Raw genomic sequence first — 26023 nt, 5'->3', positions numbered from 1 at the left:
TTGAGCAGACCTGCCTGGGTCTGCCAAACAACACACTTGCTGTTAGAAAGAATAGTATCAGTGAGTTCATTTATATATCTATATCTATACATAGATATAGGTATAGTAGAGAGATAAAGATAGATAGATAGATAGATAGATAGATAGATAGATAGATAGATAGATAGATAGATAGATAGATAGATAGTAGTAGGAACATAGCACAAATGAGGGGCCTCTGACAGCTGAGCAGACAGTCCTTGGGAGGTGCTAGCCTGAGATGGTACTTCTGCATGGGCCCTAGGTTCTGATCGAGTATTTGACACTTCTCACACATTCTTGGCCAGGTCACTCCATCCCTTGGGCCTCAGTTTCCCCCTCCATAAAGCGAGAAGGTTAGGCTTAGCAGCCACTGGGGTGCCTTCCACTCCTGGTCTGGAGCCTTTTCCATTTGGCTGGTCCTTCTGCCTGAGATTTCACTCCACTGGTGAGCCTTGAGGACCACCTCCCTCACCTCTTTGGGGTAATGTGGGGGAGAGGGTTATGTTGTACTGTGACAAGGTGTACCAGAGGGGTTCTTTAGTAAGAGAGTTTTAAAAAAGTATTTTCAATTAACAAGGTCAAATAAAAGGTAACAGGTTAGATTTTCTTAAATTAATGGTAGTAGGGAAGGGAAGGGAACAAGCATTTATAGAGGGCCTGCTGTAGGCCAGGTACTAGGCTGAATGCTTTATAAACATTATCTCATTTGAGCCTCTCAACAGCTTATGAGGAAACTTGTAGCAACAGAAATTAAGTGACTTGCCCAGGGTCACATGGCTAGTAAGGGTCTGAGAAAAAATGGGAACTTGAGTCTTCCCGACTCTAGATTCAGCACTCTATCCACTGCACCACCTAGTTGTTTCCTGATGTCAGCAGCAATAATAGCAAAAGGGATTTGTTTTCATGGGGAGAATACACTCTGTCAGGACACATCCTATCCCTAACCCTGGCCTTCCTCGACATTCCCCAGACCTAGTATGGTGTCCTTGGCCTAGGGAATCTCTGAGAGAGGGGCTGAGTGCTTGGGCTTGGGCTGCCCTACCTACTTCTCTTTGGCAGACGTTGGCTCTAACTTGCACCTTTCTCTACCTTGGACATCACAGAAACAAGCACCCTGAGGGGTGAAGGGAAGGAGAAGCCATCTGCCTTGGTGTTGGTGGAAATGGTGATGTACCCTAAGGAAATCACAGATCCTTGAATCTGTGAAAATATAAGTTTGGTATAGAGCATTAGTTGGATTTAAAACATTTTGTTTTTGTTGAGATTAATCTTATAATTTTAAATGACTATTTAAAAAAATTATTTAATGATAATTTGTTCAGTCCTTTTTTTTCCTGTCATATCTCTTTGTGACCCCATTTGGGGTTTTCCTGGCAAAGATACAAAGTATTGAGATGGTTTGCCTCCTCCTTCTTTAGCTTATTTTACAAGTGAGGAGAATGGAGACAAACAGGGTTATGGGACCTGCCCAGGGTCACACAGCTAATAAGTGTCTGAGGTCAGATTTGAACTCAGGACGTTGAGTCTTACTGATTTCAAACCCAGTGCTGTATCCACTTTGCTCCGTCTCTCTCCAACTAGGAAAAATTGCTTTCAATTGTTTCTGGGGCTTAATTCCTTGTTTGCTTCCCTTTTGAAACCCAGGGTTGCTGTAAACCATTCATTTACTCAAGATTGTGTGTTAAGCACCCTGCAGGCTAGCAGCAGTTCTGGAAGGTCCATGCCTGATACCCCTTCAAAAGGCTGGCTGTCATCCCGAGCCCTCTCATGGTTTCCCAAAATGTTGTCTCTCCAGAAAGTCTCTCCAGAAAGCTGTACATATGTGATTTGCCTGGCTTTGCCCTGTGCTAGGGCTCTGGTCCAGGTGCTCTGAGTCTTACCTGGAGACACTGCACTCCAGGGGCCTCCCACAGACCTGGCTGTCTGTTGCTGATGCCACTGTTGTTTATTTAACCTGGATGGCATGGAGGGGCCTGGCTTCAGACAGGGACCTAGTTACCCCAATGCTGAAATTAAGAAAAGGAGAAAGGGAAGACGGAATCTTCTTTTTGAAGTATTGTTTCTGGATCTCCTGGTGACTTGTTTCACGTCTCTGTTTCCTTCTGCTTTGGCTGCCTGCCCTAGCTTTGTTTGGGCCTTGCCCTTCTCAGATCTGTTCAGAGGCCTTGTGTCCTGCCACGGTTGCTATCCTGGAACTCTCTTCCTCTTAGACCAACCTCCTAGTCTCACCTTTTGGAATGAGGCCAGAGCAGGGCGGCCTCTCTGACCTTCCCTGAAAGAAGATTGTCAGGCTTAGCTCTACCTATTTGAGAAGGAAAAGAAAACCTCCCCACATGGCAGGGACACATTTCTTAGAAACTCTGTCCACAAAGACTAGCTCCCTTTTCCATAACCTTCCAAGGTTTTAGAACAAGCCTGAGCTTTAGGAGCTCCCCGCCTGACATTCTCACCATGTGGCCAGGGAGCCGGGGGCCTGCAGAGCTCTTGGAAGGAGTCTTTCCCCTCTCCTTTAGGTCACAGTGAAATGATCAGGTTATCTCAGGATCCCCCTGGGAGGCCGGCTCTCAGGCTGAGGACTGGATCAATGGGCAGAGGACCCTGGAGAAGACGTCTATGAGGACACTGCAGGAGTCCTCGGGAGCCACCCACACGCAGAGATCTTGGGTTCTACCTAGGATGACCCAGTAAGGCTTGGAAAAACTTCCACTGGAAGTAATAGGGTTCAAATGGACTAATTAGAGTTCAGCAGGCTTCCATGAGGTGGCCTAGAGGAGAAGCATGGCAGGCTTTTAACACTCAGTAAATTCTCATCTGCTGGAAGGTCTCCACATGTTAACTGTTGTCCCTGGCTGAGAGCTGAGAAAGTTGTAATTGATTCCTGCACTCAGCGCTGTAATCACATGCCTGGAGCATCCTGACCCTCTGTCAGCTTGGAAGAAAACAGGCCTCAGAGCCTCAGAGCTCTGCACATGCTTGCTGCATGCAGAGGTGCGGAATGGAAAGGCCTCCGAGGGCAGGACGGCCTTGAAATGCCAGGGAAACTGTGGGGCCACTTTGGGAAACAAGCAGGAATGAAGCAAGGCCGGATGGGACTGGGAGGGAAGGGAGAGCTTCACTTTTGTCTAAAGATCCTAAGAAGACTCCTTACAGAATGTGATGCCAAAGTTTAGAGCAGGGGAGGGTGGAGGAAAGGTAGGAAGTAACCCAGGAAAACCTGAGAGATCATAGCTTCTGGTCCCCATTGTCCCAGGGAAAGCTGGGGAAAGCTTTCCCTGGGAATTCTTCCCAGCCAGGTATACGAGAGGTGAGGTGCCACTCAGTGGTCCCAAGAGCCTTATAGAAGTGGCACATGGAGGGGGAAGGGCTAGGGAGTGGAGGCGGTCAGCAGTGTGAGTATGGAAGATGACACAGAAGAGGGTGGCTGAAATCTGGGGCAGGTACAGATTGCAGTTTCAGCTCTAAACCTGATTGATGTCATTTACATTTGGCCAGAGAGCAATAAAAGACCCTGAGCATAACAGAATGTCCCAGCTCTTACTCTGCCTCACGCCTGCTGTTCCAGAAGGGTTTTGCTCTAAAATGTCTCTTAATGCTTCCTTCAGTCAGTGAACGCCCCCACCCCAGGAATCACTCTGAACTCCTGGAGATCATCCTCCAAACCCCTGACTCCCCAATTACTCATTTCCATCCTCCTTGTCTTCCCACCTCTTCTACTCTACCTCTTTTCCCACCTCCACCACATACAAAGATGGCCAGGAACCTTCTCATAGCCTCCATCTTGCCCTCACCCTCAAGTATGTCACTTCTACATTCAAGAATTCTGAAATCTCCTTCTCTAACCCCAGTCGAATGGCTTTTCAACCTCCCTTTCTCTCTGCCTTCCCTTATAGAGCCTACTGCTCTTCATTCTCACAGTGACCCCTGATCTCTTGACCCTTCATTTCTTCTCCTGGGCATCTCTCCTGCATTTCTTCTCTTCTCCCCATCCGGACTCCTTGGTGAAACAATTCAACTTGACACTGTTCTCTTCTCTTGAGTCTCATCCCTTTATCTTGTCACTGATTACACCTAGCCATGCCTCAGCCTTGAACCCTCCCCCCCACCCATTTGTCACCTTTATGTGTGCTGACCTCCAGTCTCCCATCTCCACCTGCCTTTCAGACACCTCAAATTGGATGTCGGGTAGATATCGTAAACTTTGCATGTCCAAAATCAAATTCGTTATCTTTCCCCTAATCCCCCAACCCCATGTCCTTATTACTGCAGAGGGTTCCACCATCCTCAGAGTCCTCCTGGATTCCTCACTGTCTCTTACCCCATCCTATCCAAATGGTGCCAAGGAAGGCCTGTCAACTTTGCCTCTGCTGTGTCTCCTAAATTCGTCCCGTTCTTTCTCTGACACTGCCATCATCCTGGTATAGATGTTTGTTACCTCCCACCTGGACTACTGTTTAAATGGTTTTTCCCAAAGTGCAGGGCTGATCATGCCCTTCCCCTACCCACTAACCTCCAGTGGCTCCCCATTGCCTCCAGGAGCAAATACAACCAGCTCCATTTGGCATTCAAGGCCCTTCAGGCACCTGCCTCTCCTGCGTTTCCAAGCTACTTACACCTTACTTCCTGTCATGGCCTCTTTGGCTCCGTGGCACTGGCCTCCTGCTTGTTTCTCAAACAAGACCCTCCATCTTTGGGCTCTGGGAATTTTCTCCAATTGTCTCCTATATCTGAAATGCTGCTCTTCCTCCTCACAGCCTCCTGGCTCCTTTTGAGTCTCAATTAAAGTCCCCTTCTACAGAAGCCTTTTCCACCTCTCTGAATTCTGTATCTTCTCTCTTTAATTGTTTCCTATGGATCCCTTTAGACAGCTTGCTTTGTAGGTAGCTATTGGCATGTCATCTCTCCAGCGGACTGCGAGCTCCCGGGGAGCAAGGACTGCCTTCCCTCCCTTTTTGTAACTCAGCACTTACCCCAGTGACTAGCACATAGTAGGAGCTTACTGTTGAGCTTTCCATAAAGGCTTCTTGCTTTTCCTTTCCTCCCCTCTCCCTTGTCTTTTCCCTCCTTCTCCTCTCCTTTCCCCCTTCCCATCTTTCTCCCTTCTCTTTTCCTCCCTTCTGCCTTTTTGTATACATTTAACCCTCTGGCAGAGTCACCCTGGATGTGAAATAGCTGGTCCAAACTTCTAGCCAAGGCCCAAGCAGTGGGGCAGCTGGGGGTTTGTCTTGGAGGCCAGCCTTGGTCATTAGGAAGGAAGCTGGCCCCCTCTGTGGGCTCATTTCATGTCACAAAATAGTTGGGGAAGTCGACGGGGCACCTGAGTAAATAAATTATGGTTTGTGGAGCCTATGATGCTGCACCAAGGGGTGGAATGGAATAAGCATTTATTTAGGACCTACTATATGCCAGGCACTGGGCTAAAGCACTTTATAGTTATCTTATCTGGTCCCTGGGAGTATGAAAACCCCATTTTACAGTTGAGGAAACAAAGACAAACAGGATCAAGAGTCTTGCCCAAGGTCATGCAGCTAGTGTCTGAGGCCAGCTTTGAACTTGGGTCTACCTGACTCCTGGCCTGACACCCTGAGCACTCTGGTGCCACCTAGCTGCCTCCTGGGGAATCATGCTCATGTCACACATGTGTCTTGTCTCCATCCCTAGTTAAGAGTAGTGTAAAAGGAGTGTGCATCTTGGGGCCTGCTTAGCTGCATCTGTGATCTCAAAGCACGGGCCCAGCCTCTTCCAGAACATATCCAAACCCATCATGCCTTCTTGTGCTGGGCTGTTGGCATGCCTGCCTTTCAGTACTTGGGGCACAGTCCTCCACTCCTCCACTTGTGCCTAAACTTCTTAAGGCCAGGGAGGTTTCATTCTGTCTTTGTTCCCTGCATGTAGCACCAGGCCTGGCAAATAGGAAGGACTAGAGAGAGTGAGGAGGTACCACAGAGCACCAAGTGCTGAGTCTAGAGTCAGGAAGTCTTGAGTTCAAATTTGACCTCAGGCATTTACTAGCTGTGTGACTCTGGGCAAGTCACTTGACCTCTGCCTCAGTTTCCTCAACTGTTGAATGGGGATAATAATAGCCCCTCCCTCTGCAGTGTTGTGAGACTCAATGAGTTCATCATTTCCAGGGATTTAGCACAGTGCCTGGCACACAGTAAGCTCTAGATACCTGTTAGCCATTAAGAAAGTGGCTGAGGATGGATTAGTAGATTGAAATTCAAACTGGCCATCCCACCCACATAACTGCTGAAAAGGTAATGCCAGTCCCGTTTTTAATCATGTTATTCAGAAATATAATTTCTTCAGCCATTTAAATACTCCATAGTAGGCATCGTGGTATGTGCTGGAGACAGACACAAAGAGAAAAGTCAAATGGTTCCTTCCTCATGGAGCTGACAGTCTCCTGGGCAGAAGAGGAAACCTTCAATGTGGACAGTGTGATTCAGGAAAGGTGGCCGTCTGTCAGAGGTTGGAGCCGGGGTTTCTAGCCAATATCTGTGGGGGTGAGAAGGAGGACACCCAGCGATGAGGAGTGGATGGGCATCTCGCCATTCAAAGGGAAGAGAACACTCCACCCCCAGCTGGTGCCCAGAGCTTGGGGATGTGCCCCGGGAAACCTTGTGCTAAGAGGGTGTAGCATGTCTGTCCCCCACATCCTCTACTTTTTCCTTGGGAAAGTGAGCAATGTCTATTATTGAAGTAGAAGTCGGATGGTTTTTCCAGTAAGAATGATTCTCTGCCTTCTCCCTGTCTTCGCAGATCCTTGACGAGTGGTTTGGCCGAACCATCATCTGCTCCTGTACAAAACTGAGTTATGATCACGCCCAAAGCATGATTGAACACCCTGACAAGAAGTTCCATGAGGATGAGCTGCCTCCTATGTCCACAGACCATCCCATCGAGCACATCCATCAGGCCATCTTGAACCTCCATGGGATCGCCACACATCTGCGTCGGCAGCGCTTTGTGGATGGGGCACTTCGGCTCGATCAGGTTGGGGCCTTTTTCCCATACAATGGAGGTTTTGGTTTCTGGCTGAAGGGGATGGGAGCATGATTTGCCAGGAAGGCCCTGCCAGAGTCTGACTTGCTCTGGCAGACATGGGGTCCTAGAAATGCCCATCTGGGTCTAGGTGGGGTCCTGAAGGCCTGCCTACTAGGATCTGTGGGCATTCATTTCCTTCTCAGATCTAGGGCTGAGCTTTAAAAAGAAAGAGAGGAAAATGTATTTTTCCTAAAAGAATCACATTTCCAAGAGCTCCAGCCTGCCGCCTGGTCCTGAAGACGCTTCCCTCCTGGCTGCTGGCCATTTTGTACACCCTGGGGAGATGAAGGGGGTTGGGGGCAGTGTCCACAGCCCTAATAGCAGTTACATGTAGACACATGGACTGCCAGACTCCACCTGAGCAGAGTGGGCAGTAACACATCTTCCTCTGACTCAACCACCTCTGGCTGGTTAGAGTAATGTCCCCCAATCAGGATGCCAGGCCCTAGCAGGGCAGTGCCTTCCATCCTCCTTGCCATCCATAGTGGAGGTCCTTCCTTCCATCGAGGCTATTATAGCGACACCCACCTGGCTTCTCTGCCTCGCAACTTCCTTCTCATTTGTGATCCATCCTACATGATTTTATCATTTTAATTTATGAAGTACAGTTTTGTGCTACTTCCCCATCAGAAACCTTCCAGGGTAACCCCTTTGCTAGAGGGCTCAGCCAGATGCATAAAACACTTGTCTCTCCAATTTTATCTCCCATTTTCTGTCACCCCAACTAACTAGAAGGGCACTGGAAGCTAGAGGCCATGTTGGACATCTCTTTGGCCCTTGGACCCGGCACAGGATTGTGAACACAGTGTAGATGAGCCACGGAGGAACACTCAGCAGGTGGGGACTCATTGGTAAACTAAGAGTCAGAAGGCCTGGCTCAGAGTCCTGACTGTCTCTGACTGGTCATGCCACCTTGGGCAGATGCCTCACTCTCTCTGGGCTTCAGAAACCTCATTTATAACATAGAGAGAATGCTTTTGCCCTAGCCACCTCCTTTTAAAAAAATTGTTTATGTATTTTTAGGATTAAAAAGAAATTCAATTACCGATCCTCTCCCTCCCTCCACCCCTTTCTTCCCCACCTACAAGGCAACAGTATGATAGCAATCATAAATATGAAATCATGCAGAATGTGTGTCTCAAAAAAAGCAAGAAAATTCTTCACAGAGGCTCATCACTTCTCTCTCTGGAGGTTGATAGTGAGTCCTTTAGAATTATCTTAGATCATTGTATTGATCAGAGTAGCCAAATCTTTACAATATTGCTGTTCCTTTGTACAATGTTTTCCTGGTTCTGCTTATTTCACACTGCATCAACTCATATAAGTCTTTATTGTTGTTTTTTTTAAACCGTCACCCTCATCATTTCTTATTAGTACTCCATCAAAATCACATTCCCCTTTTGATGGGCATCCCTTCAATCTCCCATTCTTTGCCACTACAAAAAGAATTGCTATAAACATTTTTATACGCATGGACCTTTTTTGTTTTCTTTTGACCTCTTTGGGGTACAGATCTGGTAGTATTTTGCTAGCTCGAGTATATAAGTTTTATAACTGGGCATCATCCCAAATTATTCTCCAGAATGATTAAACCAGTTCACTGTTGTTCCACAGCAGTTTATTAATGTACCTATCTTCCCTATACCTTCCAGCATTTGTCATTTCTAATAGGTGTGAGGTGATACCTCAAAGTTGTTTTAATGGGCATTTATTTCATCTGTAGTACCTCTAGGTAGCACAATAGATAGCGTACTAGGCCTGGAGTTGGAAAGACCTGGTTCCAAATCTGACCTCAGATACTTCCTAACTGTGTGACCCTAGGCAAGTCACTTTAACCCCAGATGCTTAGCCCTGAGCATTCTTTTGCCTTGGAACCCATACTTAGTATGGATTCTAAGACAGAAAAGAAGGGTTTTAAAAAAATCTGTAGGGATTTAGAGCATCATATGACTATAGTTAGCTTTAATTTCTTCTCCTGAAAACTGCTTGTTCATATCTTTTGGCCATTTATCAACTGGAGAATGGCTCTTATTCTTGCACATTTAACTCGGTTCTCTAATACTCCATCTATATCTGAGGAATGAGGCCTTTATAGAGATTTTTGCCTAGTTGCCTCATTGGTGGCTCTGGAGAAAGTCCCAGGCTACAGCTAAGCTAGAACTAGGCCAAGTTAAGTCAAATCAGCAAGCATTTATTATATACTTACTGTATGCCACATATGTTAAGTAGCTGCTGCTTCTCTTACTGCTTTTTATCCATTTCTGACTCTCCTGGACAATCTGATCCTTTTATTCTGTTATCCTTATCTGGTAAACCCTTTTTTCAGCACCCCCCTAGTTTTCTTCTTCCTTTCTTTCTTTTAAGGAGGAGCCTTAAAGGGGGTACAGTAGATAGAGTGCCAGGCCTGGAGTCAGGAAGATTCATTTTCTTGAGTTCAAATATGACCTCAGACACTTCCTAGTTGTGTGACCCTAGGCAAGTCACATCACCCTCTTTGCCTCAGTTTCCTCATCTATAAAATGAGCTGGAGAAAGAAATGGCAAAGAACACTGGGATCTCTGCCAGGAAAACCCCAAATGGGGAAATGACTGAATAACAACAATAAAGTTTTGTTCTTTGGAACCTCATCTAATGTCATTATGTTCTTGAGACAGGAAATATATTTCCTTGTATGTTTATTTTGCTAGGTTGTCCTGTCTCCCACCTAGACTTTATGTTTCCTTAGGGCAGACTCTGGGGCCTCTCAGTTACTTAACAAGGAACTTTGATCCTCTGTAAGTTTGGTTGATTCATTGCCAGGCATGCTTTCTGCACCTTAGCTCTGCATGCCCACCTCATGTTCAGGATTTTCTACTGCACAGTAGGTCTGCTTGGTGCCCTGGAGGTTAACCAAGGGAGCTGTCTCTTTGGTGCGTGTCATTTTTTATGAGCGTGTCAGTCTGTGAGGCGACAAGTAGAGTCTTAACTCCTGCTTAAGATAGTGTTTTCCATTTTGTTTTCATTCTCCTTCTGGTTGATGGCCAGCAGTTGAAGGGTGCTTTGTACCCTTCGTTACATCACTTTTTCTGTCAGTGAACAAATGGATAAAGAAATTAGGGCCATCTTCTAGTCAGACTGATGCTCCTATTCCTCGGGAGGGCTAATCTTTCTTGCTTTCTCATTCCTGTTACTTTTTATCCTCTGTTAGTGACCAGATCAACTAAAACAGCCCTGCTGCAGCTGCCTTCCTCTTCTTCATGCTTTTCCCATAGCCTTCTTTCTCTTTCTCAGTGGTTTGATTATCTGACCCCCTGCCACCACCGTAGGTGATATCTGATATCTGGATCAATGCATCTGCCCCCTGGTTGCTTTTCCTGTCCCACTCCCAATCTGTCCTTTGTCCTATTGCCAGGCTTATCTTTCTGAAATGTGGTAAAGGGAGTGCTCACCAAGGGCATGGACCTCCATCTGCTTAGCTGCCAGAGTGCTGCTTCCCACCAGTTGGGTGTTTGTATGTTGCCGAATTTTGAGGGGTTTGCTTTGGGCATTCAGCATTGTATTTAACTGGGAATCATTGGCCCATTGCTAGATCGAAATCCTTATGGTTTCTTTCAGAGAAGAGCATTGCACCATCCAGTCTCCATACTGGGAAATTGTGAGGTGGCAGGAACCTGGGGCTTGGAGTCCAGGAGAGCAGAGTCTTGGTCCCAGTTTTATCTTTTCATTGCTGTGTGACTTGAAGAAAATGCTTAACTCTTCTGGGTTTCCATTTCCTCATCTGCAAAGTGGAGATGATTCTCAAACTCCCCACCTCATGTGACTTTATAAAGATCAAATAAGAAAATGTGGCTAAAGATACCTTATACCATAAATCATTCTGTTAATGATAATTATCATCATTATTGTGACTATCATTCCCATGGGTACATTAAATCCTCCAGTTTGGATTTCTTGCCACAGACTAGATCTTTTCATGGCCAGAAGGGTCAGAGAAACATTGTGTTTTGCACAGTGTATGAAAGAGCAACGGGCTTCAATCTAATTAGGCCAAAGGGACGCACACTCCTGTGGTGAGGGCCTGTTCATTCTCTGATCCCTCCTTTCTGTCCCTAAGAATGTACAAGAGAAGACGTTGACTGTTCTTGGCATTCCACAGAGACTCTCTTCCCGGCAAGTTTCCTTTGGTCTTGGTGGGATAGTGACTTCAGCTGAAATCTGAGGCTCATAGGCTTTGCTGCCCCTCTCTGCTCAGATGAAGTGTGTGGGGGCCGTGGTCACAAGCACCCATAGTCATTTCACTCCACCATTGTTTCTGGCAGCCTGTGTGTGGCATCTCTGTGAATGTAGGTCACTGTATGAATGATGATCAAATAGCCATTCCCAGAGCCTTCAGTCCGTCTGTGTAGTTTTGCCCGACTGTTTCCTTGGGAAGCAGCTGTACCTAGGAAGAACAATTGTCCCTGGAGTCAGAGCCCTACAGCTTTGACTTATTGGAGGGTTTCTAATACTTTTCCCCACCTATGTATTTTCCCAGCAGCCCTCTCTCCTCCAGGCTTGCAATATCAGGATTGGTTCCCATTAGATTCTGATGATTCTGGAATTGGCTCAGTGACCAGGCTAAAAAAGAGGGGCATTAATAGCTTCATGTCATCCTGGAGGCAATGGCCTACCAGAGGGCTGGCTCTGTTTTCAGTCCAGGTTGCCTTCCTCCCCATCATTATTAGTAACTTGGATAGAGGCGTGGGTGATGTCCATATCCAGTGTGCATATGACTGGAAGCTAGGAGGGATATCCATGATGTTAGATGGTGGATTGTGATCCAGGAAGGTCTTGACAGACTAGAATGATGGCCTGGATTTAATGAGGTAAAACTCAGTAAAAACAAATGCGGAATCTTTCACTTAGGTCTAAAGAGTCAACTTCCCCAAAAGGAGAGGGGAGAAAAGCCACAGTCTGTGGCTCTCAGTTGTTACGATTAAAATTGATATAGATCGATATAGATAGAAGTATTAATATTTTATTTAAAGCCATGTTGGTAAATTTAAGAAAAGACCACACACCTGCTAAGATCTAATTTAAATCGCCCATCATTACCTTCTCCCACCTGGCTGCCTCATACCAAAGAGGGCGTCTCCCAATCCCTCAGGAGTCTTATACTGTTCTCTATGTAATGACACTTCCTGTCTACCTGTATTACAAGAGGAATCATGGGAAATGTAGTTTCAAATTCCCCTAAACGTCCACAGGAAGTTTATATTTTACATCTAAATATTTAAGGCTCAAGTGAACCCCAAAGAAGTCCCCAAATTCCAATAACACACAGTTCATTGGTGCAGGCATGCCCAGCAGTGAGACATGCCCAGCCTTTTGGAGCCTTCCATCCTGGGCAGGTTCTATCCATGCCTTTCCATAAACTCTCTGTAGAGCAACCACTCCACTTGAACCTTTCTGTTTTATACCCGTCTAACCCTTCCCTGACTCTTGGTTGTCTCTTATTCTTGTTTCATGGCTGGCTCTGTCATCAGAAATGCCTTCTTTGCCACTTTGGAGACATGGGGGAGGGGGCATCAGGCTGGTGGTGACTGATCATTGTGAGGACTCGTCCCAAGTGGCAGCCTCCCAGGTGGCTCCATGTACTAGAAGGAAACTTATCGCAAATGGGATTGGCTTCCATCTTCCCATCTTTACTTTAACGGTGACTCGTCATTGTGGTTGTTGTCAAGATGTTTTGTGATGATTCATAATCACAGAATTCCACCAGGAGAAGAAGAGTGTTTAAGAAGTGTTCTTTGTTTGCGATCAGAGCCCAGCCTGGTCACTGACAACACCTTGGTTCCAGGCCAAGTTCACTGGCTTTTTGTTCTCTGATCTATCTCTGACTCTTCCCCCCCCCCCCCCCATCATACACACATACACATACAAATACGTATGCTCTCTATTGGAGATGATGTCCAAGGGTCCCCTGTTTGACCACATGCCATTGTTTGGACAATAGGAAGTTTTCATCCACTTTGTTCTTTCCATGGCCAACAGTGGCAGGGGAAGTAAACAAAGATGGGAATGTTGCCACATGGTTCTTGAATTTCCTACAAGCTTTGTCTCCTTGGTTCCTTCCATCCTCGGCTCCCAATCTTCTTGTGCTGACCCTTCCTGCTCCCCCCAGCTGCTGGCGCTTTCCTCTTGCACTCTCTACAGATCTCGTCCATTGCTGCTTATTTTCGTGTTCTCTCTCACTGTCCATGGGGGCTCCCTGAACTCCCTCTCCCTGAGAGCTTTTACTTTTCTTTGCATCACCAGCGTGTAGCACACTTCCTCCCTGCTGTATAGTCAGGGCTTAGGCATTAGTTGTTAACTGACTGATAGATGGATAGTGCATTTAGTACGCGGGGTAACCTTTGTCCAGTGGCCAATGTGGCCAGTTTGGGGCATGTAAACCAAGATGTCCCATAAGGCTTTTAGAAAGAAGGCTAGAAGGAGGAAAGGTCTGCCCATTGGGAATGAAAAGAGCACCCAACTTCCTAGGCCTGGCTTTCTTTGCAGGTGCCTCCTTGTGCTCAAGTTATGGCATCGTTAGGGTCCCAGGCAGCATAAGGCTTCTGTGCCTCAGTCTGCCAAGCTCTCTCCTCAGATGTTTCCCTTTACTACTTCATCTGAAAGACTTGCTCTGGGTGGACAGTGCCAAAAGAAGGACCTTTTGTTAAAATTCTTGCAAATGAGCCCAAGAAAACAGAGAAGCCATTCCACCCAGTATTAGTGGAAGACCAGTGGTCACAAGGGAATCAGATCAGAGAACCTACCTGTTGTTTAAGCACAAATAGTTACTCACCCTAGGAAGGGAAGGGAACTGACCATTTTCAGGGCAGCCTTGGGTAACTATTTATGGTTGACACTCCCTAGGTTGTGGGTCTGCTAGTCTAGAGAACTAGGTTACCAGCTCTGTCACCCTGAGTTCTTATATCACTGTCCTCATTCCTTTGCCTTCGTGCTCAGGGAACATTCTAATTTCCCTCCAGGACTTAGGGTAAAAAGATCACTCCAATGGCAGCTAGGGGACTCAATGGATAGAGTGCAAGGCCTGGAGTTAGGAAGACTGGGGTTCAAATCTGGCACTTCCTAGCTGTGTGACTCTGGATAAGTCACTTAACTCCTTCAGCCTAGCTTTTGACCTTCTGTCTTAGAGTTGTTAGTAAGACAGAAAGTTAAAAACAACAAAAACCCTCCAGGCAGGAAGCTTCCTACCTTATTCACTGACTGAGTATCACAACCCCTCTGACTCCCCCAGTTCCCTCTGAAATGGGGACAATAATACCTTTAGTCCCTACCTCCTAGGGCTGTTGTGAGGATTCAGTGGGATTATGTCTATGAAATTGTGGAGACTGCCTAGAAAAAAAGCAATATCAAATGTAAAAGAGACCAAGAAAGCCACAGGTTGCCCAGCACCAAAGCTGGGGTATCATTTGGTGAGAATCTAGGAGCAGTGACTGATCAAATGTCTCCACATCTCTGCCTAAGAGACATCATCTTCCCAGTGGCCACAGCAGCTCGAGTCTGGGCTCCCTCCCCTGGGGGCTGGGAAGGAGCCTGCTGGTCGACTTTACCCTTCCCTGGGGTAACTTGGTGTCACCATCCCTGAGGGCCCACATGACAAATGAGGTTAGTCTCAAGAAACATGAAACAAAAAGGTCTGGGAAACTCTCCCCATGTCTCCCACTTCAATTTTCCAGTTCATTGCCAAGGAAGTGATGGCTGAGACACAAGAGACAGAACAGCAGGTTTTGGCTTGATAACAGCTGTGGGTCCATCCAGAAGATTGCCCCCAAAGTGGATCTCCAAGGTCGCCAGGGTTCCTGAGGCCTTGGAATTCCTGTGTGTGTGAGAGCTCTTTGTGGTAATTTCCTTGTTGCTTTTATTAATGAAGCTTTCACCAAGACCCCTTGACTGGCTGCCATCAGCCCACTGGGGAGAGCTAAAAATGGCAAACTCCCAGCCTCATGTGGCATGGGAGTGGGGGATTTAGGGAGGAGGAGGAGGAGGTTGAGAGGGAGGTAGGTCAGCAAAAAGTCAGGTACTGGACTGTGGAGCACATTTTCAACTGAAAAGAGCCAGGGGCCGTGTTGTCATGTTTTAACTGCCAGGGGGCGGGAAAGACAGACAGGAGAAGCTCCCAGTGGGCCCCCCCCACTCCCAGTTTCCCTTGTCAGAGGACCCTGGAGTTAGAATCCTTCCTATGACTAGTTACTAGCCATTATTAACAAGTAAAATGTTAAATTCTAATTAGGGAGCTAAATTCTCCCTAGGTACATGCTTTTGTCTGAGGTATAATGGGAAATGACATGGTGTGGAGAAGACTTAGAGGGGGGATTTTATGTTCAGCCCATCTGGCCCTGGGCCACTAAGAGAAGCCACTGACACCAAGTTCTGCCTTTGCAGACTGCATGAGTTTCTTTTCATTAAAAAACTAACTCATATTTATGTAAGACTTTGAGGTTTTCAAAGACCTTTTTGTGGTGTTATAGGTAGTTCAGGTTTTGTTTTTCCTATTTTACATGGGGAAACTGAGGCTCACTGAGTTTAAATGAATTGTCCAGTGTCACTTGTGAAAAGATGGACTGCTGGCATTAATGCAAGGGGCCAGCCTTGTGGGCCTGCTTAATCTTCACAAAGTCAAAATACTCTGTTACCTCTAGGAGGTGATATAAAACTCAGGAGACTGCAGAAAACTGAAATACTGTGGGTGGTAGGAGCAGAGTTTTCTGCCTGGGTAGGAACCAGAACAGCCAGTGTGAGGACTGAAGCTTCTTCTAAGAGTTTCCTAGCAAGTGGTCTCTGCTAGTGCAGGCTGAACCGTAGGAAATTAGCGGGGGAGGCTCTCCCAGAACCAGGATCCCTACTGGAGGCTCCTTGCTGATGACCCAGGGAACTTCTGGCTCTGTTTCCAGGTGGCTCAAGACTGACAGTCACTTCCTGGTATGGATCTCTTACCTTTGACCCTGACCAAATTTTGTCTGCTGAGAAGTGTGAGGTTGTTCTACTGATCTGTAGTTAATACATGATGTCAGTCTTGTGTCCTTTGAAGTCTGTTGGATGTGGACACTCGGAGTGTATTCTGACCAGTACCTACACCTAAATAGTGGTAGAAATATATAAAGGACTTACGTGACCTGAAAAGGACATGAGTGAGTCAGAGGGTGAAAGGTGTCAAAAGACTGGGCTGATCTCCAGGAACTCCGAAGAGGCCACAAGAAAGCTGAGCTCCAGAGCATTTGGAGAGTCTTCATGGTGGGCTCCTTCCCCGTCTTGGTGGCCCGGCCCCTCTGGCTACAGACTGGGGAGACCCATGGAGCTCGGCTAGAATCATGCTTCTAAATGCATTGAACAAAATGCAGAGCATTACAGAAGAATGAATGTATGGCTGTGCCCAGCACCAGGTATACAGAGAGAAAAGTATGAGAAACTCTGAGGCTCCCTACTAGGAGAGGAGGGACAGGACAGCATCTGGAGAAGACTCAGCTACAGGTCAGAGGCAGCAGCTGGGCAGAGCAGGCAGCCAGGCTCTTAGCTCTTCGCATTTTCACTAAGATGTTTCTGACATTGATTCCCTTGATGGGGCCAAGGACTTTGGTGACAAGAATTTTCTAGATTTTCACGAGAGGGGATATATTCTCTCTTTCTGTCTCTGTCTCTTTTTTTTTTTCTCCACCTTCGTCTCTCTCTCCCCCCTCTCATTCTCTCTCTTTCTCTTTCTGCCCCCTCTCTTTCCCTGCCTCTCTCTCTCTCTCTCTCTTCCTCTCTTTTTCTGTCTGTCTGTCTGTCTGTCTGTCTCTCACACACAGAATTGGTTGCACATATATACATTAAAAATTACATTAAAATAAAGCTACGAAAAATATTTTTAAAAGTTTCCCAACCTCTGGTTAAGAATCCAAGCTTGATTCCTGGCATATTTATTGAGTATGAATTCCTCCTTAAACCATACACTTTCGTGGGGCAGGCCCATCACCCAGAGAGTGCTTAGGATAGGACTGTGATTGGTGTCTGTGAAAAGAGGGCAAATGCTGAAGAGAATGGCCCCAAGGTTCTGAGGTGTCACCAAAGAGACACACCTCAGAGCCTCTTGGGTCCCCATGGAGATGGCACTTGTGTGAGAGCAGGGGCAGTCCATTGATAGCCCGCTGACATAGTCTCCAGGCCTCGTTATCATTCCATCTAGAGACATTGCCATAGTCTTTCTGAATGTGTGTGGTGTCATCGTGTGCATGTTATACATGTAGGAAATGTTGCCAGGAATCAAAAGTAATGGACTTCTCTACTGGCAGCAAAGCAGCAATCCAGGACAACTCTGAGCGACTTATGAGAAAGAGGCTCTCCACATCCAGAGGAAGAACTGTGGGAGCAGAAACCTAGAAGAAAAACAACTGCTCGATCACATGGGTTGATGGGGATATGACTGAGGATGTAGACTAAACGATCACACCAGTGCAAATATTAATAATATGGAAATAGGTCTTGATCAATGACACATGCAAAACCCAGTGGAATTGTGCATTGGCTATGGGAGGGGAGTGGGAGGAGGGGAGGAAAAGAACATGAATCATGGAACCATGGAAAAATATTCTGAATTAATTAAATTAAATTAATTTAAAAAAAGGAAATGTTGCCAAGGTTTAGAATCAGCAGATACAGCCATTACAGAAGAGGTCTAAGAAGTCTGTATCTGTGCTACTGGTATAGAGCAGAGCTCGGTCGCAGAGGGGCCTGCAAATAGGCAGATCACTTTGGAAGATGTTTCATCGTCGGTGGAGACACGCTCTTGGTTGGCTACGTGGCCTTCTGAATTCAGCACTGCTACAGAATCTTGGTTTTCTTATATAGAAATACAAAGATCATTAATATCTCTTTTGGGGGGTTTGGTTTTTCTAGGATACCTGTTGTAGCTGAGGCAGAGATTTCCAGGGATAAACAAACACAGCTTTGAATCCTTTCTTGCCAAGTGATAGAACTCACTTTGAGCCAGTGAGAAGCGATTAGGCTGCTATCATTTAACATGGGATAAATCTGTACCAAAAGCACCTTTGTTTCCTTGACAGGCCAGAGGAAAAAACCACCCACACACTCCGATAAAGGCCAGACTTGGGAAGAGAAGCCACATTTATGAAGAGAAGCCTTGGTTCCTAGACTTTTGCTTCTTTATATTTCTAGCTATCAAGCTGGAAAGGGTTTAAGTTCAGGTCTGACAGAAAACAACTTTGTGTCTGCTTTCCAGGGATCTGCCAACCTCGGAAGCTTGTCACCTACTTGTAGCTGCGAGAGGACAGCTTTTGGTCCGTGTGCCCCCCCCCCTTCACTTCTGTAGTGATAACAGGGCCTGAAAGGAGGGCAGGAGGGGCCAAAAATCCATTTGTAGATCATCTACAGACAAGCATGGCTACCACCAAAGAGACTAGCCCAGGGACCAACAAATAGGCTCTTCTTAAAGAGGAGGGCAACATTCATGACAAAAGGAGACTAGAAAACATCAAGTTGCAACAAATAGAAAGCCATTTCATGTCTCCTTAAATACAAAGAATCAAGCAGTCCTAACTTGTAAGAAGGTATCGTACAATCTAAGGGGGAGACAATGAGGATATAGAGAAGAACATACAGAATAAATGTAAAGGCACAGAGGCAGGTGGCAGATGACAATAGTATGTCACACCAAACGCTATCACGATAAATGAGATCTACTGCGTCTTGAAAGGCAGCGTCTGGGTGGCACTCAGGAGCTGCATGACCCCAGGCAAGTCACTTAACCTTTAACAGCTTCAGTTTCCTCATGTATAAAGTGGAGAAATAGCCTCTGCCTTGACAGGTTGTTGTGAGGATCCAGTAGGAGAATAATTGTGATGCCTGGCACAGAGCAATATTACTTCCTTTCCCTCCTCATTTCCAAATTAATGCAGTTGGACCATTAGCACAGGTCACAGATCTAATTAGGGAAAAGATCAAATGTGAGAGAACAACATAGGAACATGATCACAACAGCCTGCTCAAGTAAGATGGGAAATGAATAAAAGGCAAGATGCTCATTAAAACCCTTAGTGTATTGAACTGAATTGCTACGGATGAAGAATGTAAATTGCCCAGATTTTGGTAGGTTTTTGGAGAGGTGGTGCTCCATTCTATTAGTTTATCACAGTCGAGCCACATGAGTCAGGGAAACCTGAGTTCATATCTGTCCTCAAATCCTTACTAGCTATGTGACCTTAGGCAAGTCACTTCTTGTCTAAAACCTCATTTGCCTCAAATTCCTCAACTTTAAAATAGCACCGACCTCATAAGATTGTTGTGAGGATCAAATGAGATATTTGTTTGTTAACATATTTGTTAAGCCCTTAGCACAGTGCCTAACATATAGTAGGTGCTATATAAATGTTAGCTATTTGATATTATTATTATTATTATTATTATTATACATCCTAGATAGGACAGAACATCAGATAGATAGTGAGCAAAGGTTCAGAACTGTGAAAAAAATTGTGAAAAAATGTGAAAAGTGGGAAGAGAAATGCAGCAAAGTTACATTTGGAAAATTATAGCCATTTCAACAGGCCTAAGCTGTTCTCTGCCATCAAAACCCATGTTTTCTGTTAAAAAATATTACTGAAAGATTTTGTTTTTAACATTGCCTTCCTTTCCATATATAAATAAATAAATATGTCGATCTCTCTAGATAGATATCTCTATATCTCCTCCTACCCAGGGAGCCATTCTTCAATAATGAACAAATACAGAGAGAAGAGAGTTTTAAAATTGACCAACACAGCCAACTTGTTGAAAAATACATTGTGTTCTGTTTCTACAAAGAAAGAAGGGAGGGGCTTTTTTTCATTTTCTTCTAGTCATTATAATTGTTGGGGTTTTTGGTTCTTGCTTTTTTCATTTCCTTTCATTTAGATATATTGCTTTCTTGGTTCTGCTTGCTTCACTTTACATCAGTTCATAGGTCTTCCCATGCTTCTCTGTATTCTTTGTGTTCATCATGCCTTTATGGTGCTTGCCACATCTTGTTCATGATTCCACTGATGGGGATTGTCTTTGTTTCCTGCCTTTGTTGCTACAAAGAATTATGGTTTAAATAGTTTGCTATATAGGAGACTTTCTTTCTCTCTTTGACTTCTTTGGGGTCATAAGTTTGGTGGCAAGATTTCTGGGTCAAAGGTAAAAACATTTTATTTAGTTTCTTCGAATAATCCCCCCTTTGCCACCCAGAATAGTTGGGCTACTCATACAATAGTATGCCTATCTTTCTGCAACCCCGCCAGCAATGAGTATTGTCATCATTTGTCATCTTTGCCAATTTGCTGTATTTTAGGTGAAACCTTAGGATTATTTTGTTTCATATTTCTCTTGCAAGTGCCAGGTCCATCTTTTTTAACATCAGTATTCTCCCAGGGATGCTACATGATTCAGAATCATTTAATATCACATTCAGAATCATTTAATATCACAGTATCAGAAGAATAAAAATTTCAAATGACCTAAAGTGCCATGGAAAGATTTTGGGTGAGCAGAAATAGAAGATAGCATGTGATTGTCTGTCTTCCATCGCAGTAGGGGAATGTGTATGCCTGCCATAGGACCAGTGCCCTGATCACATAGTAAAGGGGAGGTATTGTAGATGAGCATTATGATTATTGGGGCAAATACCAGGAAATATATAATGTCCCAAAGAAGAATTTCGGTGATTCAAGTAAACTCCGTCTGGAGGGAGCACAAAGAGAGGAGAAGATAAAGAGTCTCTGCAGTGGAGGAGGGAATTACTGAACCAGAAAAACCAGGAATCACTATTTCTCCAGATTATTTTAACATGTCTTGCTTTACTTAATAGGATATCTAGAAAGGGTCTAAATGAAACCGCTTGGGTGATAATGATGAACTTCTAGCTATTGCCTTCCCTTGGGGAAATGGGCACTCTTGCTTTGGAGAGGCATCATCCCATCCTGGCATCCTTCAGTGTCCATATTCAGACCAGCAATAGGCTCACCCTCAGGTGGGTGAGGCACAGTGGGCAAACCTGCAATCAATAGAAGGCATAGTCTGTTTCTTCCTGACATTTACCACTTAGACTGGAATACAATTGGTGTGGGCACTCTCCCACTTCTGAATTCAGAGCAGGAAAACCTGAAATAACTTAGTGCCAGAGCTGCCAGAAATTAGAGACATTTTTTTACCCAATGCCATATCTCCTACCCATTGTTCCCTTACCCCGGCCATTATAATTTTTTCTTGAATAAATCTCCCAACCAAGGGCTCCTTGACAAGGGGTCTGGGTATATATGATTTACTCTTTTATATGCCACATACTTGACAATGCAGGGCCAAGTACTCAAGTAACCTCAGAGCCTAAGTTGGGCTTGTACACTGCCCAGAGACCCGCCATCCAGTAGTTAGACATCAGCCTTATTCTCAAGCTCAGTGATGGGCAAACTTTTTAAAGAGGGGGCCAAAGGAAAGGAAAAAAAAAAACTTTAGGCAGGCCAATATAATTATATCTAGCTGCGGTGGAGGGGGTAGCTACTGCAAGGAGGCCCCATTGATCTGGGGCAGAGTCAGCGGCAGTGGGATAGAACACTTCAGGGGGCCGCATCTGGCCCAAGGGCCGCAGCTTGCCCATCACTGCTCAAGTTGGTTTTGAACAGTTCAGGGCACTTCGCTGGGAAAACTGGGCTGGATTACTGAGACCTGTGCTGGTTAAGAAATTCTCATTAAGTTTTAAAAAATCATTTAATAAGTGGATTGTTTTTTTTTTTATTAGACAATCCTTTGGATTAGCTCCTTTGGAATCTGGAATTTTTAAGAGTGGTTCATTTTAGCATTAATTTTGTTATTTTCTTTAGTGGGATAACTTAGGTTAGCTTAAAGCTGAAGGGCCTGGTTTTCATTTCCTATTTCTAGCAAACTGTAAAATTTTTAGAGCTGAAAAGGGCCTTTGAGATCATTTTAGGAGCAGTGGCCTTGGGATCAGAAGACCTGGGTTTAGAGTCATAGTCTCTAACTCACTAGCGAGTGTCCTTGCACAAATTATGTAACCTTCCAGAGCCTTGGGTTCTTCATGCACAAGATGGAGATAATAATTACTCAATTTTACAAACCTTTATTAAGCTACAAATAGTTACAAGGCACCATCCTGGGTGCTGGAGATGCAAAGAAAAGAAACCCCAAATAGTTCCTGCTGCCCTCTGGAAGTTTCAGTTCTCCTGAGGGGATACCCACAATTTCTACTCCAGTAAGAGTGAAAAGAACCAGCATCCGAAAGGGAGTTGGAGGGTGTCAGGAAAGGCTTCTTGTAGGAGAGGCTTAAAGGAAGCTGAGGGTTCTTTCAGATTAAGGTGAGCGAGCAGTGGAGCCCAGGAGTGGGAGACAGGCTTGTGTCCGGACAAGGAAAGTAGGGTCCAGTGTAGGCATACTCTGGAGAGAAGAACTCACAGATGAATTTGACTGGAAAGAAGAGTGCGTAAAGCCAGAGGGGAGGAATCCAGCCTGAAAAGGCAAGTGGGAGCTAGCTTGTGGAGGGCTGAGGCCAAAAAGAATCCCTGGAAATTCTGCATAATGGGATGATGTGATCATCTCTATGTTTCAGGAATATTCACTTTGTGAAGGCTGGATTGGAGCAGGGAGACTACTGAGGAGGCTCTTGTACTAGAACCAGTGTGAGGCCACAAGGGCTTGAGCTAGGAGAGAGGATGGAGTGCAGATGGAAGTTGTGGAAGTACAGATGAGGTATAAGTGAGAAGAGGTCAGGAATGACCTGGGGGCCTTGGAGGATGTTGGTGTCCCTAGCAGAGGGAGGGAGGGCCCTGAGTTCCATTTTGGAGTGATCAAGTTCTGCAGGTAGAGGGTCGTCGGGGCTTGAGTTCAGAAGGAAGATTAGAGCTGAGCCTCTAGGTTTGATCGTCTAGCTCTAAGGAGAGTTAAATGTAAAAAGTGTGATAGTGATGGGGATATAGTCCAGCTCTCTTGGTTTTTTAATTAACAAGCATTTATTTTCTTTTCCTTCCACTTCCTCTACCCCAGGCTGGGAGGAAAAGAAAAAGGAAAAGAAAAAGAAAGCCCTCATGACCAATATACTTCATTAAGCCAGCCAAATTCCCATATTGGCCATGTCCAAAATTGGGTGTCTCCTGCCCCCTGAATCCTTCATGTCTTTGTCAGGAGATGGGGAACATATTTCCATCACAGGTCCTCTGGGATCACTCACCCTCTCTTTATAGATGAGGCAGTTGCCCAAGATCACGGGCTTTGCTCCAATCCAGTAGAGGAGCTCTTGTGCCAGGCTGTGCCCAGCTCCTGGTCAGCTGATGCTTTAGTGTGATCACAGGAGCTGATACCCAATATTTTCTGGCTTTGCTGCCCGCTCAGGATCATCTCATTGAGCCCCCCAGTATGAGGCAGCACCCCTCAGACTACAGGAATTCTCCATGTTACCGAGAGGCCCAGAGAATGTAAATGCCCCAGGTCACCAGATTGAGATTGGCAGGACTGGCCCAAGGAATAAGGCTCGTGATTGCCAAACTAGTGTTCTTTTCCCTTAGAGAGCTGGAGCCATCCTGGGGGCTTCTTTTTTCTCATTCCTTCTTGTCTGTAACCACCTTCCTTTGGCATGATCTGGAGAATTTGCTCCAAAGTAGTTGACTTCATCCTAGATGTTGCCTCTTGTCTATGGAAGTAAAGTCCTGTGACCTGTGAGTTCCCAACATTCCTCCTGAGGATCTCCGCTGACCACCGTCATCTGCAGTTTAGAAGCAGCTCAGTGGGCACTGCCCATTCCCAGGGAAACATTCATAGCTTGCTGTTTCCTAGAAGTCACTTGGTTGCCTGCTTTTTTTCCTTGAGGGATTCTTCACTAACTTATCCCCTCCAGGTTTCTGTAACATGCCAAATAGCACTTTCAAGGCTCCCTCCCCAAAGCTCTGTCTCCCCTCCCCATTTGTCGTCGTTAGTATCCCCCTGTCAGGCACAGGTAGGAGCAGAGAAGGAGTGCTAAGGGACATGAAGTTCATCACCAAGACAGCCAGGTGACCCAATGGAAAGTACTCTGACTTTAAAATTGAGAAGACCTGGGTTCAAATCCTGCCTCAGACAATTTAAAAACTGTCTAACCCTGGGCAACGATCATCTCACAGCCTTGGTTTCCCAGCATGCAAAATGGAGATAATAAAATATCTACGTCCTAGAGTTGTTGTGAGGACCCAGAGGAGATCTACTTCAAAGAGCTCCAGAAACAGTCGTTATGATTTGATCTTAGAAGCTTGGGCAGTCTGAACTCTCATATGCACAGGTGCTCCTTCCCTGTGTTGGCTGAGTTGCCTGGGGTGATCTGCCTGGAGGACCCAGGAAGAATCCCTTCAGCTTCTTCTGGGACAGATTCTACTCTCAACACTGTCCCACTGCATCCTGCCTGTCTGGTTGGCCATGTGCCCCCACCCTTGGATGTCCCCCCACCCCGCCTCCCTGGGCATTTCCAGCAATGCAGAATTGCCACTGACCACACTGGCCTCCCTCTGCCAGGGCTCTGGGTCCCTTCAGGCCCTTATTGTTTCTTTTCTTGAAATTCTGTCATTTTCTTTCCTTTCAAAAAACAAACAAACAAACAAAACCCCTCACTTTCCATCTTAGAATCAATACTGAGAGCCTGTTCTAAGGCAGAAGAGTGGTAAAGGCTAGGCAATGGGGGTTAATTGACTTGTCCAGGGTCACACAGCTGGGAAGTGATTGAGGTCACATTTGAACCCAGGACCTCCCGTCTCCAAGCCTGGCTCTCTGTCCACTGAGTCAATCACCTGTCTGCCCTAAACTTAGTTGTCTTCACAAATATTGTTTCTAAATACTCCCACGCAGGACTCACACCTAGATCTTGTTTCAAGGCACTTAGTTTTGTTTCCCTCTCCCTCCTTGCAGTTAGTTCTGTGTCCCATTAGCCCCATAGATAACTCACGCAATCCTTGGGGAGCATCCCCGAAGGGCAGGATTGGGAAAGGGGCGGGGCCCAGCAGCTCTCCCAATATCCTGTGGTATGGAAAAAGACCTAAAGGAAGAAAGGAAGAAGGGAATGGGGGGGACTGGGCAGATTCATCTCCTGGGGAGGATGCCCTTCTGTCCTCTGATTCCATAGCCAGGACTTCTCTCCTCTCTTGCATGCACTCCCTAGACCTAGGACAGAATTTATACATGAAAAGCTGAGCCCCCAAGAATGGACGTGACTTGCCCAGGGTCTTCTAGACACACATCACAGAGGGAAGAGGTGGGAGGGACCTCAGTGGCCACGCAGTGCATCTCATGCATGAAAGGCATCCCAACGATAACCAAACCCAGCTCAGAAGGTACAAATCTGAGATGGATTGATTGTCATTGTAAACAATAAGTATGTTCGCCTGTTAGTTTAATGTGGAAACAAGTTGTTTAATTTCTGACTAAATTAAAATCTGTTTCTTGGTGTAAATATTGCGACCAGGAGCACTACTTACCCATTGCACACACAGGCCTCTAATAGTGTCCAGGCGAAGGTTGAGTTTGCAGTCTTTTTCTGTCTTTTCCCTTTTTATTTATGCATTTTTCACTGAACCCATACTTGCTAGGTGCTTCCCAAAGGGCTTTTTACACGAGTAGACTTTTCCAAATTTTGGGATAGCTCCATGGTACAATGGATAGAGTGCTAGGCTTGGAACCAGAAGTTCAAATCTGATCTCAGATACTTCCTAGTTGTGTGACCCTGGGTAAGTCACTTAACCTTATTTGCCTGTGTTTCCTCATTCATAAGATGAACTGGAAAAGGAAATGGCAAATTGCTTTAGGATCTTTGACAAGGAAACCCCAAATAGAGTCACAGAGTTGAACATGACTGAAACATCTAAACAATTTCAAATTGTACTGACTTGCTGGAATGAATATTTCTAAATGTTCTAAAATCGGAAGTGAATAGGAAGTGAGAGAGATGGAGAGA

The 26023-nt window shown here is 45.6% G+C and overlaps 1 protein-coding gene across 2 annotated transcripts in view; it reads left to right on the top strand.

The window, feature by feature from the left end:
* DIS3L2 (DIS3 like 3'-5' exoribonuclease 2) overlaps positions 1 to 26023 on the top strand; it is a 334902-nt gene that overhangs the window by 223318 nt on the left and 85561 nt on the right. For both annotated transcript variants that reach the window (XM_044673271.1, XM_044673272.1), the window contains one exon: positions 6781 to 7014. In XM_044673271.1, coding sequence (XP_044529206.1) covers positions 6781 to 7014 — 234 coding nt within the window. The remainder of the gene's footprint in view (positions 1 to 6780; positions 7015 to 26023) is intronic.

This window comes from Gracilinanus agilis, chromosome 4 (assembly GCF_016433145.1).
Source record: "Gracilinanus agilis isolate LMUSP501 chromosome 4, AgileGrace, whole genome shotgun sequence".
NCBI classification, from domain to species: domain Eukaryota; kingdom Metazoa; phylum Chordata; class Mammalia; order Didelphimorphia; family Didelphidae; genus Gracilinanus; species Gracilinanus agilis.
Note: the sequence above shows the minus strand (reverse complement) of the source record. Positions and strands in the feature narration are given on the sequence as shown.